This window comes from Mucor mucedo, assembly GCF_025094135.1.
Source record: "Mucor mucedo strain NRRL 3635 chromosome Unknown EV154scaffold_75, whole genome shotgun sequence".
Lineage (NCBI taxonomy): Eukaryota > Fungi > Mucoromycota > Mucoromycetes > Mucorales > Mucoraceae > Mucor > Mucor mucedo.
The window spans coordinates 91,823-114,961 of NW_026252359.1; the positions used below are offsets into that span (position 1 = coordinate 91,823).

General features: G+C 37.0%; 10 protein-coding genes across 10 annotated transcripts; 5 read left to right on the forward strand and 5 right to left on the reverse strand.

Annotated features, from left to right (window-relative positions):
* Positions 1-475: 475 nt before the first annotated feature.
* Positions 476-1,970, reverse strand: EV154DRAFT_467892 (RNA polymerase II-associated). Its single transcript, XM_051597782.1, has 5 exons — positions 1,834-1,970; positions 1,534-1,769; positions 858-1,468; positions 641-799; positions 476-571 (listed from the first exon to the last, which is right to left on the reverse strand). Exons 1-5 carry the CDS (start codon positions 1,845-1,847, stop codon positions 500-502), a joined length of 1,092 nt encoding a protein of 363 aa, XP_051455493.1. The 5' UTR covers positions 1,848-1,970; the 3' UTR covers positions 476-499.
* On the forward strand, positions 1,971-2,692 carry EV154DRAFT_515736 (uncharacterized protein). The gene is made up of 4 exons (XM_051602299.1): positions 1,971-2,139; positions 2,194-2,216; positions 2,279-2,388; positions 2,439-2,692. Exons 1-4 carry the CDS (start codon positions 2,028-2,030, stop codon positions 2,551-2,553), a joined length of 360 nt encoding a protein of 119 aa, XP_051455494.1. The 5' UTR covers positions 1,971-2,027; the 3' UTR covers positions 2,554-2,692.
* On the reverse strand, positions 2,669-4,623 carry EV154DRAFT_446840 (cytochrome P450; the record flags this gene model as incomplete). The annotated part of the gene is made up of 7 exons (XM_051597118.1): positions 2,669-2,887; positions 2,961-3,226; positions 3,280-3,801; positions 3,856-3,975; positions 4,032-4,191; positions 4,248-4,321; positions 4,382-4,623. 7 exons carry the CDS (start codon positions 4,621-4,623, stop codon positions 2,730-2,732), a joined length of 1,542 nt encoding a protein of 513 aa, XP_051455495.1. The 3' UTR covers positions 2,669-2,729.
* A 1,249-nt stretch (positions 4,624-5,872) lies between these two features.
* Positions 5,873-8,225, reverse strand: EV154DRAFT_565729 (uncharacterized protein; the record flags this gene model as incomplete). The annotated part of the gene is made up of 6 exons (XM_051605912.1): positions 5,873-5,969; positions 6,025-6,510; positions 6,566-6,646; positions 6,712-7,621; positions 7,681-7,914; positions 7,979-8,225. The coding sequence occupies 6 exons, from the start codon at positions 8,223-8,225 to the stop codon at positions 5,873-5,875; spliced, it is 2,055 nt and encodes a 684-aa protein (XP_051455496.1).
* A 632-nt stretch (positions 8,226-8,857) lies between these two features.
* EV154DRAFT_544679 (cytochrome P450) lies at positions 8,858-10,989 on the forward strand (the record flags this gene model as incomplete). Its single annotated transcript, XM_051604614.1, has 7 exons — positions 8,858-9,151; positions 9,219-9,291; positions 9,345-9,617; positions 9,668-10,077; positions 10,148-10,267; positions 10,324-10,612; positions 10,670-10,989. 7 exons carry the CDS (start codon positions 8,861-8,863, stop codon positions 10,786-10,788), a joined length of 1,575 nt encoding a protein of 524 aa, XP_051455497.1. The 3' UTR covers positions 10,789-10,989.
* EV154DRAFT_290938 (peroxisomal biogenesis factor 11) lies at positions 10,977-12,307 on the forward strand. Its single transcript, XM_051594806.1, has 3 exons — positions 10,977-11,147; positions 11,208-11,752; positions 11,819-12,307. The coding sequence occupies exons 1-3, from the start codon at positions 11,010-11,012 to the stop codon at positions 11,940-11,942; spliced, it is 807 nt and encodes a 268-aa protein (XP_051455498.1). The 5' UTR covers positions 10,977-11,009; the 3' UTR covers positions 11,943-12,307.
* Positions 12,308-12,317: 10 nt separating this feature from the next.
* EV154DRAFT_553364 (uncharacterized protein) lies at positions 12,318-14,635 on the reverse strand (the record flags this gene model as incomplete). Its single annotated transcript, XM_051605126.1, has 3 exons — positions 14,336-14,635; positions 12,775-13,289; positions 12,318-12,356 (listed from the first exon to the last, which is right to left on the reverse strand). Exons 1-3 carry the CDS (start codon positions 14,373-14,375, stop codon positions 12,318-12,320), a joined length of 594 nt encoding a protein of 197 aa, XP_051455499.1. The 5' UTR covers positions 14,376-14,635.
* Positions 14,636-14,662: 27 nt separating this feature from the next.
* On the forward strand, positions 14,663-17,032 carry EV154DRAFT_515751 (uncharacterized protein). Its single transcript, XM_051602300.1, has one exon. The coding sequence runs from the start codon at positions 14,772-14,774 to the stop codon at positions 16,962-16,964; it is 2,193 nt and encodes a 730-aa protein (XP_051455500.1). The 5' UTR covers positions 14,663-14,771; the 3' UTR covers positions 16,965-17,032.
* Positions 17,033-18,067: 1,035 nt separating this feature from the next.
* EV154DRAFT_539039 (Mak10 subunit, NatC N-terminal acetyltransferase-domain-containing protein) lies at positions 18,068-19,468 on the reverse strand (the record flags this gene model as incomplete). Its single annotated transcript, XM_051604321.1, has 5 exons — positions 18,068-18,307; positions 18,367-18,432; positions 18,611-18,849; positions 18,913-19,039; positions 19,175-19,468. The coding sequence occupies 5 exons, from the start codon at positions 19,466-19,468 to the stop codon at positions 18,068-18,070; spliced, it is 966 nt and encodes a 321-aa protein (XP_051455501.1).
* A 1,105-nt stretch (positions 19,469-20,573) lies between these two features.
* On the forward strand, positions 20,574-22,594 carry EV154DRAFT_290936 (uncharacterized protein). The gene is made up of 6 exons (XM_051594805.1): positions 20,574-20,742; positions 20,837-21,004; positions 21,072-21,244; positions 21,310-21,947; positions 22,018-22,327; positions 22,400-22,594. Exons 1-6 carry the CDS (start codon positions 20,714-20,716, stop codon positions 22,531-22,533), a joined length of 1,452 nt encoding a protein of 483 aa, XP_051455502.1. The 5' UTR covers positions 20,574-20,713; the 3' UTR covers positions 22,534-22,594.
* The last annotated feature ends 545 nt before the right edge of the window (positions 22,595-23,139 follow it).

Below are 23,139 nucleotides of genomic sequence, written 5' to 3' on the forward strand. Positions count from 1 at the left end.
TAAATAAATACGAGAATTAGATTTAAATAAACTCACAGGATTTGTATATTTTCCCCACATTTTGAATTGATTACTGTTGTGAATTAGCTCGGTAGCACTTTTACCCAGGAAACCTTAATATGGTATACATCACCGACATAATTCCTATTACCGCAAATCGGGTTCGCCTTGGGAGGTGCAAATTAGCTTAGCTTAGCTAGGCTCCAATCATTACACTAACAGATTAATGTGAGCTCCTATGACAGAGTGACAGGTCCATGGTTTGTGTTGGGATCTTATTTCTGACTATATTAAAACATTATCTCAAATTAAAAAGCAAATCTCAAAACCCATTTTCGTGACAGATTATCGATAGGTTACCCTCCGTACCATCCCTTTGGCACATACTGCTATAATATCAATGCTTCTTAAATGGAAGAGGAAAAAGTCGCATTTAACCTTTAACCCACATTCTACATGGAAAACTGCCCCAAATAATTTCACCCAACAAACTTTAATTTTAATTTTTCGTGTAAGTTACTGTTAAAACATTAGGCTTTTCATAGTCATCCAAGTATCTTAACTTGGCACTCTAAATGATAAAACAAAAAAAATTATTGAGTAAGTGGATCCATATTTATAATCTCCCTTTTTTTTTTACCTGGGCTCTCTTCTTTCGAACAACCATCTTACTTCTGATAGGGCAGTATACCGCCTTCTCTCCACTGTCGTCATCGTGGATGGAAATCAGTAAGTGCTTGGAGCCAGATCCAGCATCGTTTTTATAATCGTAATCACGAACAGCATTATACGTTAATGGCTAGATAAGAGATCAATAAGTCATTTCACAAAAAAAAATCACATATAATAACACGTACGTCTTCTGACAATCCTTCCATGGGGTTCTCCTTCTGGCGTACCAGTCTCTTTGTGCTCTCATTATCTGGCAAGAACCAGACAAGGTATGTGTCCTCAGGATCATGAGGATTCACCATGGGTCTTAAAATACCACGATCTGTAGCATCCAACTCGGAGAGGCGAGTGCGTTTCGAAGCATTTGATCCCATCGCCTTTCTTTTTGCGAGTCTACTTTCGTCGGCTGGCTCTGCACTGAACTGTCCAATAGTGTATATATTTTCCCAACATTCCATATCTGGTAACAATGGAATAATTTTTTTTGCCCTTGATTTTGTCTGAGGATGTTGTAAATTGGAAGGTAAAGGCTTGAATGTATTTTCCACACCCGCCAACTGATCCTCGAGAGTAGAATAATTACGCTTCTTTGCAGAAGCTGCAGACATTGCAAATTTACTTTCAACACCTTCTTTTCTGTTGGATACACCACGAGTTTCTTGTGCGATGTATTCGGATCTACGAAGCCAAGTGACGTTTGGCTTTCGTGTATACATTCCACTAGTATCTGGCCCTTCTCTGGGTGCTGTCAGCAATATTTTATCCTCTTCTGCTACTTCTTCAATTGGTCTAGATACTATGCGTCTTACAGTTAGTCTCTTAATGTGTTTCGTCACCTTGAAAGGATAGCTTTATTCTCACCTTCTTCAGGATTGGTCTCGATAGCATCCAAATAATCAACAAGTGCTTTATCGAAAGGGATCGAAGCACTTTGATCCATAATCAACGAGTAAGGTGTTTGTTCAACTAAGCTGGTTGATTCGTATGGGACGTGACGTTCGACGAGTGAAGGAATTGTAAGCATTTTAGGCGCAAACGGTACTGGAGGTAAAACATTGCGATATCTTACACGACAAATGTAATCAGAGCGGAATTTACTATTTTCCGCAACAAAGAATGAGTATACTGCTGTGGTGAATCAATAAATCAAGCCTACATTACCTTTTTGACGACATAATGAAACAGAGTTATAAAAGATGAACAAATATAAAACACGGGGGAATAGAGAAGCCTGAGGTGAAAACAGCAAAATAAACGTCACATACATCATCACGAACCACAAACTGCATCCCAACTCAGCGTGTTTCCTTATTCGCTTTTTTTCTTTTTCCCAAAAGTTGATTTAAAAATTAGAAATGTCATCATCTAAAGTAGATCCCCGTAGAGAAGAACGTATTGTACCCTTTCATCTTCCTCCAAAGGGTGAGGAAGAGGAAGACTATAACCACATTTTAGCTACTTTTGTTGGTGAGTTTCCCTATAAAAAGTATTCGATATAACACTGTTTAACCTTTATAACAGCAATGGGTAGTATTATGACAAGAGTATGTTCTTTTTTTTTTTCAAACAATTATTAACAAATAGATACTTATACACAATTTGATAGAACCGCTTTAAAATGCTTCCCTGGGTTGCCGCTTACTTCGGTTTTGTTGCAACATTGAACACTAGAAAAACTTTAAAGTCAAAGGACTCTATGGGCGGCAGTGGTGCTTTGTAAGTGTCTGATATTAATGAACTTCGCTTTTATTAATCTTGTTAATTAGCCTTGCTATCATCGCTCTCTTCACCTATTATCTCAATTTGTATCTCGTGCATAAAAAATCATTGGAGGCTATTGCCGCTGGTGATTCATTTATTTCTGATCCTGTCTTTAATTAATCCGTACCAGCGTGTAACAATAAACAACGCTTATAAAATCATTTGGCTTATCCTCGTAGGTAATTACACGTATATGGAGTGAATTTTAGGCATCAAGCGAAAGAGAATTTAAATATAGTTAAACATGATGTATCTTTAATAATGATATAATTATGGGAGGGAAAGGTTGATAGGATTTAGGATCTCTTCTCGACATACACTTTCATACCATTTTTCATGGGTAAAGTTAAAGAAAGTTCATATGTGACTTCTTGTCCAGGGACCAACTTGAATTTGTAACGCTTCATCAACATGGCCACACAAACCAGAGCTTCAAGCGTTGCCAAGTTTTGTCCTACCGAATTATAAAATCAATTAATTTTTTTTTCTTTTTTTACAATCATGAAAGAAAAAAATAAAATGCATACCAAGGCAGACACGAGGACCAGCATGGAAAGCCGTCCATTTTCCAGCTGACTCACGTCGCAATGTTCCTGTTTCATCGATCCATCTTTCAGGGTAAAACTCCTTTGCGTTTTCTCCCCAAATTTTGGTGCTTCTTCCTTGGGAATAAGGAGACCAGGATACATAGGTACCGGCTTTAACGACTGTTCCGTCGGGCCAAACATCATCTTCAAGAGCATACTTCTGATTACCTGGCACAGAGGGATAAAGACGGAGGGTCTCATAAAATCTGTAAAAGATGTTAGATTTTAATGACATGCGAGCCAAGTACTTTGATCTTACACTGCATGGAGATAAGGCAATCCGCTAATGATTTCATATAAAGCAGGCGAGTCTCTTTCATCATCTTCGGAAATTTTACCCTTTAATTCTTCCAATATTTTCTCTTCGATACGAGGCTGCAATGCCAAATTGTAAAACAACCAGGAAAGAGCTTGAGCAGTGGTATCACGGCCAGCAATGATGAAATTTAAAACAGTATCACGAAGTTCGATATCATTTAGTTTTTCTCCATTTTCATTAGTTGCATCCATAAAACGAGAGAGCAAATCTTTTTGTATATTTTCGCCATTGGCGATTTCCTGACGACGTTTTAAAATCACTTCATCAGCAAAAGAGTCAACAATATGAAGATGGTCCTTTGTTGATACTTTCCATGGCAAAAAGAGTCCAAGCGCTTCATGGAAGGGTGTAGTAGGATTAATGAGACGCGCTGCACCCAAACGTTGCAAATAATCGAAAGATTCGGCAAAGGGAACCTTTTCTTTCTTGAGAAGTGAGTCTAACTGTGTGCCAAACCCGAGCCTGACATGAATGTTAATTGATAATATACATAATAACAAAGTCATGTAAACTTACAATACAAATGAGTCTAAGGTAAACTTGAACATCAATTCGTGAAAATCAACAACAGAGCCTTCGTTGGCTGCTTTATCCAAGATGCGATCAGACATTACAAGCATTTCCTTGACAAAAACACTTATTATAGCATAATTAGTTATCGTTGCGTTAGTAATATTGTCTACATGACTCACCTTGTAAACTCATCTCTAAAGTTTTTAACATTGAAGATGTGACTTGCTGCCTTTCTCTGATATCTCCAGACTTCACCATTGGCGTTGAAAATACCATTACCAAGAAGCTCTTGAAGGGCACTTTTGAATGTAGGGCCTTTAAGATAATTCTTAAAGTTGACTGCATTGTTCTATGTTAGTGTATACAATAAGATTTTTTGACTTGATCAGCCTTACCCCTTAAAAGGTAGTCGACATTTTGGGGGTCGATGGTCAAGATAGTAGTAGGATTACCCGCAACAGGATTGGTCCTGAAGTTTAAAAAAAGATTAACGTTTACATATCCAGGGTACATCATTTAATTTATTTACATTGTAAGAGTATCCAGTGATTCGAACGTATCCAATTGATAATCATGCAAACGGTGAACGTTACTTACTAGTCCAGTAAGGTTTCCGAGGATAGGGTATCCTTTTGTGTGAGGGATACCTTTGACGTGCTCATAGAACAATGGACGATCATGATATTTTACAGTAAGAATAGCAACAGCAGCAGAGATAGCTGCCCCGGCAATGCCAATATTTTGAATGGTCGAATTATTGCTCAAAGACATAGTTAAAAGAACATAAGAAATTGGAAGAAATTTTTCCTTCTTTTTATATCAATATCGTGTCATTGAAACCCAGTGCAGCTGTACCACTCATATTCACTAATTAGGGCAAAAAACCATTATCTGCTTTTTGCACGACATGAAATTCGAAATGACTGTAAACCTCTTTAAAAAGCAATCGTCTATGCATTTATGCAACAAATGAGTCAAAATATGTTGAGCATGTGTTACCACTTCCCACGTAAAATATCTTCAGATGTTTAATTAAACGGCCAGTGGGAAGATATATGCTGTTTCATGTTTCTTTCATATTCGCTGGCACTATCAGTTAAGAAAAAAAAAATAAAGGGTGAGCCCAGACAGATCATGATTCCATAACCCTCATCGTTTTTATGTGACACTATAGACGGATCAGTTTATTTACGAAACAATTGAAATGGTCAAATTAAAAAATGATATGGATATATACTTACTTGATGAAAACCGGCATACTGATTATAAAAAATCTTGTATTTTAATGAAACCTCTTGGGCAAGAAAGTAAAAATATCTTATGCTCGTTTATGATGCTTGCATGCACGGTAAAATGAAATATTATACGTAATGTGGGAATGCATTGTTTGTCTGGGATGGGATATTGCTTTGGAAAAGTTTATCAGGCGCAAGCCACCCGTCTGCATTTACTTTTTTTGCCAATATTTTTCAACTAAAATTATCTTTTTATTGTGTGCACACATATTGTAATATTTTTCAACTGTATATTTAAAATGGGAAAAGTACAAAAGAAAAGTGAGTATACACTGACCAGTTAATGAGGGCAAATGTTAAACTCTGGTTTTTTTTTTTTTTTTTTTTAGCTGACGATGAAAAGAAGAGAGTCTCTAAATTTGCTAACGCTGAGCTCGATGATCCCAAGAATGGTAAATATATTTTTTGATAAAGCATTATTAACCCGGCTAACTCTTCTGTCAGCCAAGGAGCGTATCGAACAGGAACTTCAATTATTGCATGTGCGTAAGCAAACTATCACAACAAAAAAGACTCTTACAGTACACAAAGTAAAGAAGGGAACAACAAAGAAAGCTGTCAGCGCAATGAAGCAAAAGAAGATCGCTAGAGCATTAATGGTTGCCGACAAGGAAGAAAAGAGACTGGAAACAGCTGCATCCAGAGCTGAAAAGCGTAAAATGGGAAAGAACCTTTGGGAATAAACAAAAAAAAATATGTGTGTGGATTTTATTCATAAAATATATTTATGATCCAAGACCTCTGCCCTTTTTACGAATAATTGCTTCAATAGGCGCAATAATACCTTCACTTTTAGAACCCAATGCTTCACCTTGTTTCCATCTAATAATAATAAATGTTAATACAAGCAACGCCTTTTCGTTTTGTTTTAATTTACCCCATGGCAGCAAGCATACGATGTCCAACATTTGTCTCTCCTATAGGAGCAGCACCATAGGCAACGACAGTTCCATGCGATGGTCCAGCCGGGAATTGACTATCACCACGCTTATCCTTGGGAGCAGTAGAGGGTGGTTTACGGCCATTGTCATTGTTATCATTATTCTTCTTTTTCATGTTGATGTACTTCTTTTTTCCCTTAAGTGGGGTACCCTTTGATCTGTTTTTACCGATAATTCTATTCTGTTCATCCATATTGGTTTGTATGTCTGTTAAGAATCGGCTGATATAACGACGATCTTTGGGTATATATGTTGTTGTGGTTTTTGTAACAATGGTACATCTGGAGCCACCTCCCCCGCTACTTTTAGATTTGAGATTATATGCTGCTGCTAGCACATGTAATTGTCTTCTGACATTGGTTGTCATTGGGGAAAATTGGAAACTAGTGATAGTATCATCCTGAATGAAATCACGGATACGGCTAAAAAAATAGTGTTAGCTTTTCGGGTTATCCCACTACAAAATACTTAACTTACTCGTCAATTCTGGCCATTTGATTTGTGAAGTCTTCATCCTTTTCCTCTTTTGCTTTTCCTTTATTATTCTTCTTATTCTCCCTTTTGTGTGCTTTAGCTTCGTCCTTCTTTTTTGACGTTCTTCTTTTCGCTGTTGCTTTTCATACCATCTACGCACACCAGGACGCAGTCCGGGGGGCACATCTGCTAAAGCTGCCTTCAATGTTTGCCCAAAGATCTCTGGATCAACGACAATGTCATCTACCCTTGTCTTATGGCTATATTTCTTTCTGCCATTTTGTTCAATTTTGTTGCGCTCTCTCAAAATTGAGGCAGTTTCTTCTTCAAAATCGCTTAGTGTCTTTTCTGCGGGTTCCTTATCTAAAGTGGCATAATCATATATCTCTTCCTCGCCCGAAGACATCAATGCCAAATTACCCTCTTGCATAGCAGACCAAGCTAAAATATCATTTAAATCCTCGCCTTCCTCAAGCTCATAATGTTCCATAAAATCATTCATTACTGCCATATCTTCTTTGAGCAGTATATCATCCTCGTCATCGGAAAGATCCTCGTAAAAGAGTTCGATTTCATCATCATCTGTTTCTTCACTCAAGTATTCTTCATCGTCCGATTCATCACTTGAAACGCCTTCTTCGTCGTTGCTCTCTTCTTCTTCTTTAGATTGTCGAGAATTTGAGAGCTCAGTTTCCTTAAGAGTGCTTGATGAGTTTACATTTGGTTTCTGGGAAGCCATGAGTTGCTTGGAAACTGTTTGTTGTGTAAGTTCCTGAGATTGCTTATTGTCCTCAGATTTCTTGGGAGCAATAGCTTCAGGTTTCTTAGAATCCTCAGGTTCAGTCTGAGAGCAGACAACACTGGGGGATGCAGACCGACTAGTTGTATTACTAAGTCCCAACATACTTAACAACTCCTGAGTAGCCAACTCTTTCTCGACGTCTTGAACCTTGATGAAATCATCTATGGTCAATTGGGAGAACGATTCTTCAACTGCTTGTTGCTCAATGGAAGGAGCCTCTTCATCAACGACTTTTTTGATGATAACTTTTTCGTTAGCTAGAGGGATTTTTGATTTAGTTTTACAGCCAAGCATAATTTGATCAGTGATTAAATACCTGATGAAGAGGACTTAGTAAATAAGACTGTCTTGTAGTACTTGGATTTGCCCTTGGCAAAACGTTCTGTGTTTGAATCCTTTGCTGCGGCAGAAGATGACATTCCTAAACCAGCACGATCCATAGCGTCATCGTAATGATCGTCATAATTCGAGCCGAATGAGGGACGACTTTCTTTAACAAAACCAAGGTTTCCGTCCTTTGGTTTGGTTTGAGGTTTCTGCTTAACTTGTTCTATAAAGTGATTGTGTTAATTGGGGGATAAATAGTTTGGCTTTTCCTTCCCATGTAGATTTACTTTTGGAACTTGTCTCAGCTCCAGAATCAGTTTCATCGCTGCTGAACTGACCATAGACTCTAAAGTCATCACTGTCATCCACATTGGATCTAGGTTTGTAGACATAACCGACGGCAGAAGGTATCAATTCTCTGTTGCGGCCTCTTCCTCCACCTCCAATACTTCCACGGCCTCTTCCTCGTGCGGCTCCTCTTCCGCCACCTCTTCCACCACCTCTACCACTTCCTCTTTTTCCACGGTTTGGCATTTCTTGATAAATTTAAAATAGGGAACTTTTTCTTTATCTGGATAATAAAGTATTGATGACGAAAGAAAAAAGAAAAATCAAAAAGACGCTTTCTTGATAAGATTCCTTTTTTAAACGCAAATGAACTCCGGCATTTATAGTGCCAAATTTTTTTGGCTCATTCCTACCGCATCAGAATATTTTTACTAAAAAGGACGTTAGATGAGTATCTTATCCCAAGAAGAGAATGAACAGAATTCTAACACACAATGTGAATACATAATTGTATGTTCCGTTGATTACCACTCGTGCCCTGAGAGTAATTGTTATCTCATTCTAAAAACCTGTTTGTTAAAATATATCATTTACCCATACAATAAAAAACAACAATCATGCAGCTCATGCATAAACATATGATTAAAAGACCATGAAATATTCAAGATGTATACAAAAGTCAAGTATGATAAAAACCACAAACGTAAAGAATATACATAAGATCACTTTAATAGTTCTTCAAACTGTGTGAATTGAAGTAGAAGACACTGCTGCAAATACACCAGGGCTTCGCCTATTTTTTTATGTGTGACAAACAAACATGCCTTATTATAGTCGTAAAAGAAAAAGCTGCAAGAAGAGCTCTTTTCCTTGCTAAACTTATGTCTCTTCAGATCGCCTTTCGTAATATTTTTGACCTTTACATAAAAAAGGCTGTTCCCCGGCTTATGCAAGGAAATAAATCAATCACCATCAGTACAGCTGTTGTGTTATTTATAATGTATCTTTTCAAAGAAAAAATGATGAAGCCACCAAAGAATCTGCGCCATATTCCGTACATAGGATATTTTAGTATCTTTAGAACGGTTATTACTGGTGAATCGTTTTGGGATCGCACGTACAGAGTAATTGTACCATTTGTCGATACTTTAAAAACCAACGGGATTTACTTGGTAAGTCAACACAAAAAAAGAATTCTGCTCATGGATCTCATAAGTCTATCATTTAAAATACTATTAGGAATACGGAAGACATGGATGGGAATTATTTGTATGTAATTCAGATGATATCAGGCGGGTTTTTTTGGACCAAGGTAATAAAATCATGTAATAATACAACCTCGCTAATAAAAAATTCGTGTAAAAGACCTCTTCCCAAAGTTTTCAATTAGGGAAGGACTCCAAGATACTCTTTTCATGAAGTTTATAAATGGAGAGAATATGATCTTAGCCCACACAGAAGCCTGGAAATCTCAAAGAAAAGTAATTAGTCCCGCCTTTCGACGTTCTATGCCCACCAAAGTGTTTGGTAATTGTATGCAGGAAATGTTTGAGGCGATGGATCAAATGGGTCCGACAATTGACGTTTCAAACTTGATGAGAAAGTATACTTTAGATGTCATAGGAAAGGCTGGATTTGGTAACAACTTGGCTTTATAAAAAACTTCTTTCACTCATACGGAATTTTAGGATTCGACTTCAATGCTATCCGTGACCCAAATAGTGAATGGGTCAAAACCTATGAAGGTATTAGTAAAGCCATGGAAGATCCGCTGTTCTTTATATTTCCCATATTGGATAAAGATCTACTATGGATGTTCCCTAAACGCATACAAGCCCATAAAGAAATGGACCGTTTCTTGAAAATGCTAGACGGTATAATTCTGAATAAAAGAGAGGCACTGGAGAAAGAAAAGCTTGAGAATAAAGAAGAGAATGAAAAAGATTTATTGACCCTGATGATCGAAAGCGAAAATCGAGGTGAAGGAAATTTGTCTAATTCAGAATTAAAAAGTAATTTATGCGCGTTCTTTATTGCTGGCCATGATTCTACAGCAAGTGCCCTTTCTTATGCAATCCATTACTTGGCAAAATATCCGGTAATTCTGGGAAAACGTCTGATGCAAAAAAAAACATTAACTTATTAATCTCCCACTTATATATTTGTAGAATATTCAAGAGAAAGCACGAGAAGAAGTCATTAGGATTTTGGGGGATGAGCCAGTCGATGTTATCCCAACTATCGCGGAAACAAAACAGATGACTTACATCCACCAAGTTATGAAGGAGGTAAATAGTATTGCAATTTTTACAATTGCTGGCGGAAATTTTAACAAGTTATTCAGACACTACGAATTAACAACCCTGTTCCATTGGTTGTTCCTCGCGTTGCGGCTAAAGATACTGAGCTGTCTGGGTTATTTATCCCCAAAGGTACATTTATCAATCCTGCGCTTTATACTGTGCACCATCGCGAAAAATACTGGAACAACAGTGAAGAATTTGACCCAGACAGATTTTCGCCTGGTAACGAAGAGAATGGAGAGAATTGGTTACCATTTGGATATGGTGCGAGACAGTGCATCGGCATAAACTTTAGTTTAAGTGAACAACGTGTTCTTCTATCTATGCTTTGTAAGTCTATTCGGGGTTACTTTTATATTTTTTCTCACAAGATGTTACACTTTATAGTACGAAAATTCACTTGGACCACACCAGCAAACTCTATTCACAAAGACCAGGTAGTTCCTCAAGGGCTAGTGGTGATTGGTATTCATAAACTGGATATCAGCTTTGAAAAGAGATATTAATGTTACACTAGCAGTTATAAAACGACAGTATGAAAGAAGGCCATTGGCATCTGTCTAACTCAAAAAAAAAAAAAAAAAAAAAAAAAACGTTCATAATACAAGTGGCTTGTGAGCCCCAGGATACACAGCGGTTTTTTATTTTTTTTTTCATGTGAAATTGAAATACAAATAACCAATTTCATTCCCACCTTTTTTTTATTTATTTATTTCTTCTTCCCATAATGTCTGAAAAGCGCCTGCAACAACCCGAAGCATTAAATCCTTTAGCTATTGCTAAACTGTTGGGCCCTTCCAACCCTAAGCTTGATCATTTGATCAGATTTTTAAACTCTGTTCGAGGAACGGATAAAGTATTGATGGTAAAGTGATTAAAAAGGACGATAAAAAGTGTGGGGTATGTAATTGATTATTTGAGCTAGTTTATTCAATATTGGTCTAAAGTGATTATTTGGTTCCTTCAACGCCGTTCCCCCGCAGTAAAGACAGCTAGTTCAGCCATTTCACTCATTCAACGTATCCAAAACTTTTCAGGACCTGTTAGCGATTTCAGAATTTTATTGCGTTACTATGGTTTATTACCCATGGTTCAATACATGAATTATATCGAATATAACCAACCCGCCAGCAAACTCTCCTTGACGATCGAACGTCTCCAAAACTGGTCAAACATCATTTATTATCCATTGGAACATATTTATTGGTTGGGTGCTCATCAAGTCATCCCTATCAGTGAGGAAAAGACAAATAAGATTGGTATGTGGAGTTGTCGTTTCTGGGCAGCATATGTTATTTTGGAATATGGCCGTTTAGGAGAACAATATAGAAACTTGAAGAAGAGAGAAACAGGATTATTAAAGCGTATCAAGGCTGGAGATATTGAAACTGATGAGGATCCTGAAGCTGAGATGGCATCTATCAAGGCTGAAAGAACAAGTATGATTGTGAATACTTGTATTAACACTGGGTAAAAAAAAAAAAAACTTTAGATTTATTCTTTGTCATGAGCTAAACATCTATTTTTCAATCCCAGCTATTTACCATTGACAATTCATTGGTCACTTGAAAGATCAAGTTTCCCTGATGTTTTGGTTGGAGTATTTGGTGGTTTTGCCTCAGTGTTCCAAATTTATTCAGCATGGAATGCAGCTGCTTAATAAACACTATATATACGCATACAGTGCATGTTGCATTTTTTGAAAATAAAATGGAACATTCAACCAGTAAAATTAAACTAAGGCTTGAAGTGGAAACAAATGTATCAATCGTAGTTACACAACAACTTTTACAAGTGACATTTGTTTGATTTTTTTGGTCGAAGTCTATCTGCATGTCTTGAAATTTAAAAGTCTAGAGTACACGAGTATATGAAAGACGAATGCAACATCTTTTTAAACGATGTCACATTTCCTTTCATTATTTCGTAACGATGAAAACAATTTAGAAGAGAGATTGCAGTGGGTGCAAAACTGGATCAATTTTACAAAATATTGTGCATTTATCAACAAGTTCAACACGAGCCGCAATAGATCTCAATTGTAAAGAACACCAAAACTGTCTACCATACTAATCTAAAATAGAAAAAAAAAGGGGGAGGGGTCATCAAGTAGTCAAAACTCCACATAATTTAGATATCTAAATTTGCTTTTCCCCGCCTTTCAGCCTATGTTTTAACACCTTTGAGACCCAGACTAATTGTCTGTATTGTTCTCTTAATATTGATGCTGGTGTCTTTTTTATTGATGCTGGCGTTTTTTTTTTATTGATGCTGGCATGCTGGTTTTTTTTTTCAGATTATAATATGAACGAACATTGTAGAATAGCAAATGAGTGACAACCGGGTCGAAGAGATTGTTGAAGAAATGGACATTGATGAGGTTCCTGCTTTTACGTATGGCAAACTGCTGCTTTTAGCTGATGATACTTTTTATCAAAAACTAAAAAGTGAATAAATTTATTTACAATTTGAGGGGAATAATTATAGAATACATGTGTGTAATACAGGAAAGTAAAACTTTGATGGCGAGGACGGTAAAATGGATTTCCGCGGTTCCTGTCTACTGATTTCTCCGTAATTGCCTTGATTACTTTTGCATATAAGGCGGGTTTAAATGATTCTTCGAAACGGAATGCATTGCTAGTATAACGTAATTTATAAATGACGTCTACAACATGGTACAATCTGTCAAGATAGGGTATAAGTTGAGGTAATTCATCCAGGGAAAGGGGAAAACGAATGCAATCTAATTCTGTAACCATTAAAATATCTTTCATAGCCTCGCTGACGTTGAATTGAATGTTCGTACCAACGGCCATAATTTGATATATATGTTTTCTGTTGAAATTAATAGTGCCAGACTTTGAAAATGTGCATAATCTGTGAAGATCGACATTAATTTTGCTATGGTTTTTGGAATGCTTGATTGGCTTTACTTCGATATATCCAATCGCCATCAGATCATTCTCAACGACTCCATCCGGACGGTTTTTGTTTGGATCTGCGTCTACATCCAAAAAGCAATTCGTGTTCAACTACTTGAATATTAGCTGATCTTGATCACAGTCGAACAATTTTTGAAACCAGGGTTGCAGGTATCTTGTGCAAAGTTCGAATTATTTGATTTCTTTCTTTTGGTTTGTGAGGGGAAGCAAATCAACCACCGATTTGACACATTGTAACAACCTAATGATGATTTGATCTGTGTTGTCGATAGTCAGTGCTACTATTTTGCTTTCTGCTTGAATCCTTGACATGGTACCACGGCTCAGATCATTGGTAATATTTATTAAAGTCATCATGGTATCGATTGGAAATTTTTGATTCATTTGATTGAAATTAAAGGTATTATACATATTTTGGCGTATTGTCTCTAAAGGAAATGTCTAGACCTCCGTATTTTTTTTCAAACGTATTTTTTTCATACCACATACAGGAACTCCGGCCAAGACCAGCAAGCCAGTATGATTACAACTATTTACAGTGCAATCACAGCCATTCACGGTTCTTGAGTTTCAAAAACTCAAGAACTCTGCCTAGGAGGTCGCCCTCCTATAGCAAAGACTAGCCACAGCCGCAATATCACAATATATCTTTTTCAATTTAGCTTCTTTTCAAAAAAAAAAGAGTCATTACTAACTAACCTTTTTATGTGATCGGTTACTTTCATACGATAAAATAAATATGTTAAGGGAAAAGAAAAGGAGAAGAATAAAGTGTGTGAACAAGCTTTATTTATAGATGAACAAGCTTATGTCAGGATGATTTCATTTGTCTATTTTATCATCCATAATGTTTGAGCCCTAATCTAAGATAGAATGTCTGCAAAAAGCCACTTGCAGATATTGATCGTTTCAATTACGCTTGATATTGTGAAATTAAAAGGATGTTGCGACGTCATGTATATTATCTCTAAATAAAAGGGGCATCACATGAATAATTGAGAGAGAATTACAAGTTCATTTATCTTCCAGAGCTTAATTATTTTAAACAATTCTGGAGTAATATAAAAAATTGAGGACTGTGACAACTTAAGGCAACGTATAAAAATACCCAGAGAGTTTGTAAAAGCCCTAGGTTTACGTGCATACATTCAGAATTCAATGAATGTTTTCCGAAATGCTCAAATAAATCAAAAGCGACTTTCGTTTTCTGCTATGCCCTGTCGCGCTTACCTAAATCGCTAAATTTGGTGTGACATCATTCATTTCTTTGAAGCTTTTTGCCTGTCTTTTAAAAAATAAATGTTTGAAAAAACCGACTGATTCCAAGGCCTGGCAAAGTTAAAGCAGAGAAAAAATTCACCTGAAAAATTTAAATAACCTTTTTTTGCTCCCCCACCCCCACCCCCCCTCGTTTATCTGACAGAATAGTAACAGCTATTTAAAAAGTTGTCACAAGGGGAAAAAAATAATATAAATAACAACTTTGCTGTGTTATTGTTTTCAACTGTATTATACGACTTACATTCAGCCACTGGTTTTTATAGATGCGTCCTGCTCTGTCCTTTTCATCGAGAAGAGCGAAACCTTCAAACTGCTTATTAAAACAATGCGAAATTGAAAGAAATAAACGATCCTTTTTGACATGTGCAACAAAAACAACACCCACCACAGCTAAAAGACCCCAGTTACCGGCACTGTGGTTTTTAGTAACAAGGTCCAGCTCATCACAGGCCTCATTAAAACAAGTCAAGAATACCGAGAATGCTACCAAAAAATTTCATCCACGTTCAATGAACAAGGAGACGAATCTCGACAGCCTACTCCTTTTCTTATCCACTTGCTCACTTACACCCAAAGAAATATTCAAATCACTCAGAACCGCACTTTATAATACCACTCAATATGATTCCAAAAAAGCATGGTTGATTTACCAAAGTATGGTTCACTATCAAGTAGACAAATACTTAAAACCCAACAATTATGGATTTCTGTTGTGCGTATTAAAATATGGCGATTCAGTTCCGCAGATGTTGACCGTATTAGAGAACATGAAAAGTCACCCTGGCGAAGATTCTTTTCCTTCAGCCTACCACCTATCTCAAGTACTTTTTGCGATGAGTCGATACGGCCTTGTACAGGAAGCCTGTGATATTGTCAGATTAACAACGGCGAAAGCGGATAGTTCTGGTAACATCGACTCGTACCCAACAGCGAATCATTATCACTCTTTGGTGATTGCGCTCAAGAACAGCAAGTCGATAGATTCAAAATCAATAGAATCAGTGTCAAAATTAATGGTAGATGGTATGGAAAAAAGAGATATATTACTCCATAACTCAACCCTTTCGACCATGCTCAGCCTGTTCTCGTCACAACAACAATCCAAGCTACAGTTCTTAAAGGCAATGGATCTTGTCAACAGTAAAAATCAACATACACAAAAATCGCATCCTTACAATGAGTATATTTACACCTCGCTTATATCGGGATTCGCACGGCAAGGAGACAGTGAGAGCGCTAAACGACTGTTCGATGAAATGAAGAAACATAAAATACCACCAAATCAAGTAACGTTTGCTGCATTGATGGAAGCATACAGTAAGGCAGGCGACTTTACGTCGGCAATTCGATTATTGACAGATCACCAAAGAAGATATCGCAAATTATCTAATCATATGGTCACATCGCTTCTGGTGAATGCGATCCGACATAACAATTTGACAGTAGCTGAAAATACCGCCAAATTTGTTGCCTGTAAAAAAATGAAGATAAAGGATATGGATAATATGACAAGGACGGCTTTAATCTGGCTTAAAACAAAGCAAAATGTGGATGACGCTAGAAAGAAGTTCGATGAACTGTATGAATTGGATAAGGATCTAGTTAATCATATCATGACAAACCATTTAGTGATTGGGTATGGGCTGAAAAATGACAAGGAAAACGTGATCAAGAGTTATAATTTAAATCGAAAGATGCGTCCAGCCACTACAGCAGAACAAATGAGATCAAACCACCATTTAACAAACGCGATGTTCCATTGTCGTGATGTACCTGCAGCTCTAGGTGTGTTTGCTTCCATGCGAAGTCAAGATATACCTGACGATGTGACATTGGCCATGGTGATCCAAGGTTTAATTCTGAATAACGAAAACAATCTGGCCTGGAGATTATTCAAGACTTTACAATCGGATGGCATCGAACCGAATTTACACGCATATACGAGTGTTCTCAAATTACTCGGACATCGTGATGTGGATATCAAAAAGAAACAAAATGATGTTGGAGTAGATTCTGATCTGGCTTTATCAGCCGGAATCCGATCACCTAGCTTGGACTATTTACATTCAACAGTACCAAGCACGACTGAAGCCCTAAGCTTATTCCGTCGTATGACTGGCTTTCAACAGCCCAATGTCTATACTTATACCACTCTCATTTCATGCTTTGCAAAATACAATATCTCTCGTGCCATCAGTATATTCGACCATATGTGTGCAACAGGAGTAAGCCCGACCGTAGAAACATATACGTCTATCTTACAAGGTTGCGCAATATTCAGAAATAGTCAAATGGCACTTAGTGTGTTTAACCATATGTGTGAAAGTCGCATAGAACCTAATGCTGTGACTTGGAGATACCTGTTGAAGTCTTTATTAAGGTCTCGTATCGATAAATCCCAAATTGATAAAATAGCTGAAATGGCAAAGAAAGCTTTAGACAAAAAAGTAGATTAATTACACATTAGAATCCCCTTTTAAAATAATAAAATTACACTTGTACATTAGATATTTAAAAATAAAATACACACATCTTTTTTTTTTTTTCGCGTTCTCGCAGTGACAGTCTAAAATTCTATTGTTTTTGAATAATTGGAAACCAAGGATGATATTTGAAATTAGCTTCAATATTCTTTACGCCAGCATTCTTGATGTACAATAATCCAATTTTAATAGCTACGGATGTACGCACCAAATTTTTTATGTCCTTCAAAAAAAAAGTTTTAGAACATGCATATGTTAATCTCATTCTGCATCTATACCTCTGTAAATCGATCATGACACATTTCTGTATTAGTTTCTTCGGCCGACATACTCAATACGTGTTCCAGCACCTTCTTTGTTTGTTCCAAATCTTTAGTGATAATCTCCTTCATTCTGTCCACATCAAAATCGTCAATCTCGACAGTTTCCAAGAACAATTCATAAGATGGATGAGGTGGTGAGATGAGCGGAATAAATGATTTAAAACGGTGCAAGTATCGAGTTTCCTCATTATCAAACACAAGTTTGCGTTGACCCCACTGTCCTGTGTTTTTAGCGCACAATAGGATTTTTAATACAGCTTCTGATAAGCTCTTTTTGCCGTGGTTTAATAACTGGTTTGTGCGAACATAGTTATACAAGTCGGCTGATTTAGATGATTGATCAATGTATGTGGATATTCTTTCCAGCAAATAAGCACGGCTCCCCAGTACACATTGTGTATACCTAAAAAACAAGGGTGAATACGTCTAAACTAGAACCAGTAGTTGAGGTATCTTACCAGTAAATCATGACATATTCATGAGATCCGTACAAATCCAGCTCAAACCCTAAGTACAGAATGTTTTCAATCATGGTCAATTTGATATTGTATGCCCAGGAGGAGAAGTAATAAGGTGTTGATAAGGGATCCCCCTCTTCGTCCGTTTGTAACATGTGAAACACTTCATCCACACCTGCAGCCTCTTCTTGTAAAATTTCCCACTCTGAAACAACTTTACAAAGCATTCTTCTTTGACGCGATCTATTGTGGCAATTGATTTTAAAGAATTCTACAAACACCTACAGGATACATATTAGACCGAATTATCCTTACACTCTATATTTCTGTTGATGGTTACCATTGAAATCCTGTCTAAATAAGCTTTCAGTGTTTCATGAGCGTTCAAGAGTTCCTTCCCGTCGATATTGTCTGGGTACAGTTGGTTCGAAGAAAGCCACCATGCAGGAGGTCTGACTATTTCTTCTACTGAGGCTAGGATTAACCTGGGGACAGGCAACGTTCCAAATACACGTTGATTATGGAAGAAGAGTGTCTATTAAAAGAGTTCCTGTCAATACGGTTAGATACATATCGGAAGTATGCCTCACTCACATTCAATTTCGATCTTGAAAATGCATCGGGATAAGGTTGAGTCGAGCCAAAACTAGCGAAATTATTCTGATAGAAAAAAAAAAAGAAAAGTTTAGATATTAACCAGTATATCATTATTATTATTTCCAATTTTTACCATCAGAGAAGTAACAGATGGATAGTCTACCACATTACAGATACGTTCGAGTCGTCCGATGAGTAACTTGAATTCAGTAAACGATTTCTCTTCAGACACAAGCTCCACGGGTCGAGGTGGGGTTTGTGAGGTTAGTTTTCGATTGATGTTGGAATCGAATGCATCCGGGACGTCTTTACCCAATGACAAATCCACGCTATCTAACAGACGCATAACTCTAGACAATTCTTTTTTCGCTTGCGGTAAATGTGACCCTTCATTTTGAGATAAAAAGACTAGTGACAAAAGAAAGGATTTACGGATCTCCATTCTGTTTAAAATCTCCTTTACAACGTGTGTTTGTTTCTCTAGGTTGTCACGATTAAAAAATTAATACCTTTTAGAATGTAATTTACATACTATTTGCTCACCAGAAAGGCTTGTATTTAATACATGGTTTAGTAACATGATGGAGGAGTCGATATCATTGAAAATAGCCACATCTGGATTTTGCTCATTGAACGATAGTCCAAACAGATTCGTAGTGAAATCCTCTTCCTAAATAGAGGGGGGACAGAGGAGGAGTACAAATGAGTACGAAAAATCAAAAAGGCATGACCATTTCTCTTGTTACTGTACCTCAAACACATTACCCTGGGTCATCTCAGTCCATATGTAATGACAACACTTCACAGTAGCCAGTACATATGTCTTTAGTACTCCATAAATAATACTTTCAAAATCGGAGGTGAGTGTGGGCATGGGTAGTCCATTCAAGGTCTGGATATGGTGGAAGTAGATACATGTGTATACAGTCTGGGATAAAGAGTGGCCTGATATCCAAGCCATTTCTCTCGTCAATAATCTATCCATTATACCCAACGTTTCTTCCCCTGTCAACTTTTCCAATATGTCGAATTTGTTGGGCTTTTCTTCTATCAACATCCCTGTGTCCATTCTTGGATCCATAATTTCAATAGCGCTCATGGCGTCAAACAATGTAAATGATTGCAAATGAACGAGTTGTCCAACACCAAAGTCTTTTTAAGGCAAATGAGTATATCAACAAAAAGAAAGAAGGGCATTGAGGTCAATGGTTTACCTTGGGTTGCCTCATCTAAAAAAGAAGTGATGTCCTTCCATTGTGGCAGAAGGTATTCTTGTTCCTCTTCGGTAGTTGGTATGTTAATATTTAACTCGGTAAAAGCGTCTACTTGCTCTTTTCTTTTAGAACGTGTGAAGAAAAGCTGAATTTCTCGAAAGTTTACCTTGTAAATCTCCAAGTGGTTGCTGCATTCCTGGAGGCCGAGAAAATATGGTGTAATTGAAACAAAAACCCGCGAACCCGCCACTCGTAGCTTCCTTTTGAGGTGGCTGAGTTTGTTCTTTGTGTATTATTTTCCCTCTCCCCCAAAAGGGAGCGTATCCTAACCAAAATGCTTTGACGCTTGCTGGATACATAGGTAAGACAAGTCTAAAATGTTCAAAGTTTACCCCTCAATGTTTGCCACTAAAAAGCGCATATAATGTGTTCTACTTAATAAAGTTCCGTCGTTTAAAACTTCAAATTTGTCTTTTTCGTTGTCCCTTGAAACGCCTGCATATTGACAATGCGTTATTTTATGGTTTTTAATGGTTAGATTGAGATGCTAGCATTAACAAAAGCATAGACATTACCTGATAATGCTCAAGCGTTTGGTTTATTCTTATAATTGGTTATAATAATACCATTAATAGATCGTTCTTTTCATACTCTTCCTTCATCTAACTATCCGCAACGTCGAATGTAAAGTTTATTATGCAATCGTGTGAATTAATACTTTAAAAGAGCCTAGTTTTATTAACCTTTAAAGCTTAGGATATTATACGTATTTATGTGGATCATTGTGATATTCATTAGATGACCCCTAAAACCCAGCATATTGCTTTTGATAGCATCTGAAGACTTTTAAACGAAGTCGTACTTTAGAAGTATGCATAGAGTACTACTTTTTAAGCGAGGGGACCTTATAAAAATTCACAGTGTTGAAATTTCCAAACCATACATGCCCAAAACAAATGAGGATTATCAGGTGACAAAGGACTATATTAGAATACAAATTCATGGAGAGTTTTGATTTCTGTCATTGATGGGTTTTTTTTTTTTCATAGTCACGCCGTGCTGAAAAGCGCAACAATTAAACAGAATCTCAAAAATTTCTGTTTCTTTCTCCCCAACACCAAACTTTTAACATGGATAACGTACTCGAAAAGCAAAGAAGGTTCGACCTCCCCAGACATCACAACTCAATTCTTTCTATTTTAAAAAAAAAAACCTTACTGCTAATAATAACACAATATTGTTCTATCACTTAGTGCTCACGAAGACATTGAGCGCCTTGAGCAAGCCATTGTAGATCAGTATATGGATGATGCCAAAACCCACCGTGAAAAGCTTTACAATGAGCATGTGGTAGACAAGTTTTTGACACGTATTGCTGAGAAAAGCGAATATCTTTACGAACTTTACGAAGACAAAGACGGGTAAGTTTTCATATCTACGCGATCTTATTTATCCTCGTTTCATCCAAATGCCCTTTTTAATATATAGTCTTCGTCAATCTGAAATGGAAGCTCTGTCTGGATCTTCAGAGTTTAGTGAATTTTATGAACGTCTCAAGGTTATTAAGGAACATCATCGCAAATACCCTAATGAAGCTGTAGTTCCACCAGAGATGGAATTCATTTACCTTTCTCAAAAGAAGGACGAAAGCGATTATGAAGGTAAGGCTTCAACGAAATAAAAAAAAAAAAAAAGCAGGGAAAAGATAATCTTATTTTTATAACAGAGTTGGAAAAGTTATTCTCGGGTGAAGAAAGTACCGGTAGATACCTTGATTTAAACACACTCCACACCATGTACATCAATTTAAAGGGTGTCAAAAAGTTGGACTACCTTCAATACTTGAGCGAATTTGATGATTTTGTCACCGTATATCCTAAAGCTATCAAAACAACCGAGGACTACAAAACTTATTTAAACGAACTATTTCAGTATCTCCATAGCTTTTTCCGTCGAGCAAAGCCTCTTTATGACATCGCTGCGTTGGAAGAAGAAGCTCTTTTGGAATTCAACGATGAGTGGGAACAAGGAAAGGTTGCTGGTTGGGAGGATGTCGATAGCACAAATCACGATTTATTTTGTCCTGCTTGTCAAAAACAATTCTCGAAGCAAACTGTCTTCGATGCACATCTTTCGGCGAAAAAACACATCAAGGCACAAAAGAAATTAGACGAGCAAGGCAGCGATTCTTCAGCAGCCGTCGGAACGGTAGATAATGTGGTTGGTGTAAAAGACGATAAGAGAAAGGCGATTGCCTGGAAAGAGCGTTTAGTCTCCAAATACGCTGAAGCACTGGCTGATTTCAGAGAAGAAAGTAAATCGAATGTTGAAAGAAAGCAAGCATTAACAGATAAGGAGCGTACTGTAAGTATCTATTTGACTAAACCAAAAAAAAAAACAGTCTATTCACATCCAATTTTTATTTTGCTTCTAGTTGGAGCAAGAACAAGAAAAGGTGGAATATGTAGACCAAGACTCTGACGAAGACGATGACGAAAAGATTTATAATCCCCTTAAATTACCACTTGGTTGGGATGGTAAGCCTATTCCATACTGGCTGTACAAGTTACATGGTCTTGGTGTTGAATACCCTTGTGAGATCTGCGGTAATTATGTCTATATGGGCAGAAAGGCTTTTGATAAGCATTTCCAAGAATGGAGACACGCACAAGGTATGCGTTCTTTGGGTATCCCCAATACTCGTCAATTCCATGAAATCACAAAAATTGACGATGTCCTTGCCTGTAAGTTTATTTTCGTATGCGATACTATTATGCTTGATATTAACTTTTTTTTAAAAAAATATATATAAACAGTATATCAAAAGCAAAGAAAGGAAGGTAGTAGTGCAGAAGCTAAGGCAGATATTGTTGAGGAATATGAGGACGCGGAAGGAAACGTGTACAACAAAAAGACTTATGAAGATCTTAAGAGACAGGGTATCCTTTAGAATAGACTATTTACAATAACCGAATAAAAAATAACTAGTAAAGGAATGCCTTGGGATAACAGCTTGTTTATTACTTGCATTGTTAGAAGTGGGATACATAAATAACGCAAAGCCATGTATTTTTTTCCTTTGTTCAAATCCGAATAAGAACCACTTTGTTTGTTTCTCCCAGCCATTGAGTTTTCAGGGAGTTCCTTTATTGCATTGACGTGACGTTGGACGACCTGTCCTGCTGCCACACGGTTGACAACAGTTTGATTTAGTTTCTTGACCTTGTTGTTGAAAAAGAGGAAAACTAGTGGGCTGGTTAAAGCCTATCGGTCTTTCCTGCGACAGTGTCTACACCTACCTCTTTTTGTAAATGTTTAAACGTATTTTTTAGAAATACGTGATCCATTCTTTTCTTACGTATTTTGGAACCAACAAAGACGGCTTACTACTCCATATTCTGGCCCGCCGTTGTTGGTATTGTAATATACAGGATATGCATAAAAAGAAAACAAAGAGAAGAAGGGAAGGAAAAAGTGTTTGAATGGGTTTTATTTGTAAACTGATAAAAAAGGTCTCGTATACGTCAGGATGATTCAATTGTTGATATTATCAGAC

What these genes read in the sequence shown, in the direction of transcription:
- EV154DRAFT_467892 (XM_051597782.1), bottom strand. An exon ending in CGAGACCAATCCTGAAGAAG is followed by an intron (nt 1,469 to 1,533) that starts GTGAGAATAAAG and finishes TAAGACGCATAG; the next exon opens with TATCTAGACCAATTGAAGAA. An exon ending in TGGAAGGATTGTCAGAAGAC is followed by an intron (nt 800 to 857) that starts GTACGTGTTATT and finishes TCTCTTATCTAG; the next exon opens with CCATTAACGTATAATGCTGT.
- EV154DRAFT_515736 (XM_051602299.1), top strand. Translation starts at nt 2,028, where the DNA reads ATGTCATCATCTAAAGTAGATCCCCGTAGAGAAGAACGTATTGTACCC. An exon ending in CATTTTAGCTACTTTTGTTG is followed by an intron (nt 2,140 to 2,193) that starts GTGAGTTTCCCT and finishes CCTTTATAACAG; the next exon opens with CAATGGGTAGTATTATGACA. An exon ending in ATGGGCGGCAGTGGTGCTTT is followed by an intron (nt 2,389 to 2,438) that starts GTAAGTGTCTGA and finishes CTTGTTAATTAG; the next exon opens with CCTTGCTATCATCGCTCTCT.
- EV154DRAFT_290938 (XM_051594806.1), top strand. Translation starts at nt 11,010, where the DNA reads ATGTCTGAAAAGCGCCTGCAACAACCCGAAGCATTAAATCCTTTAGCT. An exon ending in GAACGGATAAAGTATTGATG is followed by an intron (nt 11,148 to 11,207) that starts GTAAAGTGATTA and finishes TATTTGAGCTAG; the next exon opens with TTTATTCAATATTGGTCTAA. An exon ending in AATACTTGTATTAACACTGG is followed by an intron (nt 11,753 to 11,818) that starts GTAAAAAAAAAA and finishes TTTCAATCCCAG; the next exon opens with CTATTTACCATTGACAATTC.
- EV154DRAFT_515751 (XM_051602300.1), top strand. Translation starts at nt 14,772, where the DNA reads ATGCGTCCTGCTCTGTCCTTTTCATCGAGAAGAGCGAAACCTTCAAAC.
- EV154DRAFT_290936 (XM_051594805.1), top strand. Translation starts at nt 20,714, where the DNA reads ATGGATAACGTACTCGAAAAGCAAAGAAG. An exon ending in CTTTACGAAGACAAAGACGG is followed by an intron (nt 21,005 to 21,071) that starts GTAAGTTTTCAT and finishes TTTAATATATAG; the next exon opens with TCTTCGTCAATCTGAAATGG. An exon ending in TAACAGATAAGGAGCGTACT is followed by an intron (nt 21,948 to 22,017) that starts GTAAGTATCTAT and finishes TTTTGCTTCTAG; the next exon opens with TTGGAGCAAGAACAAGAAAA.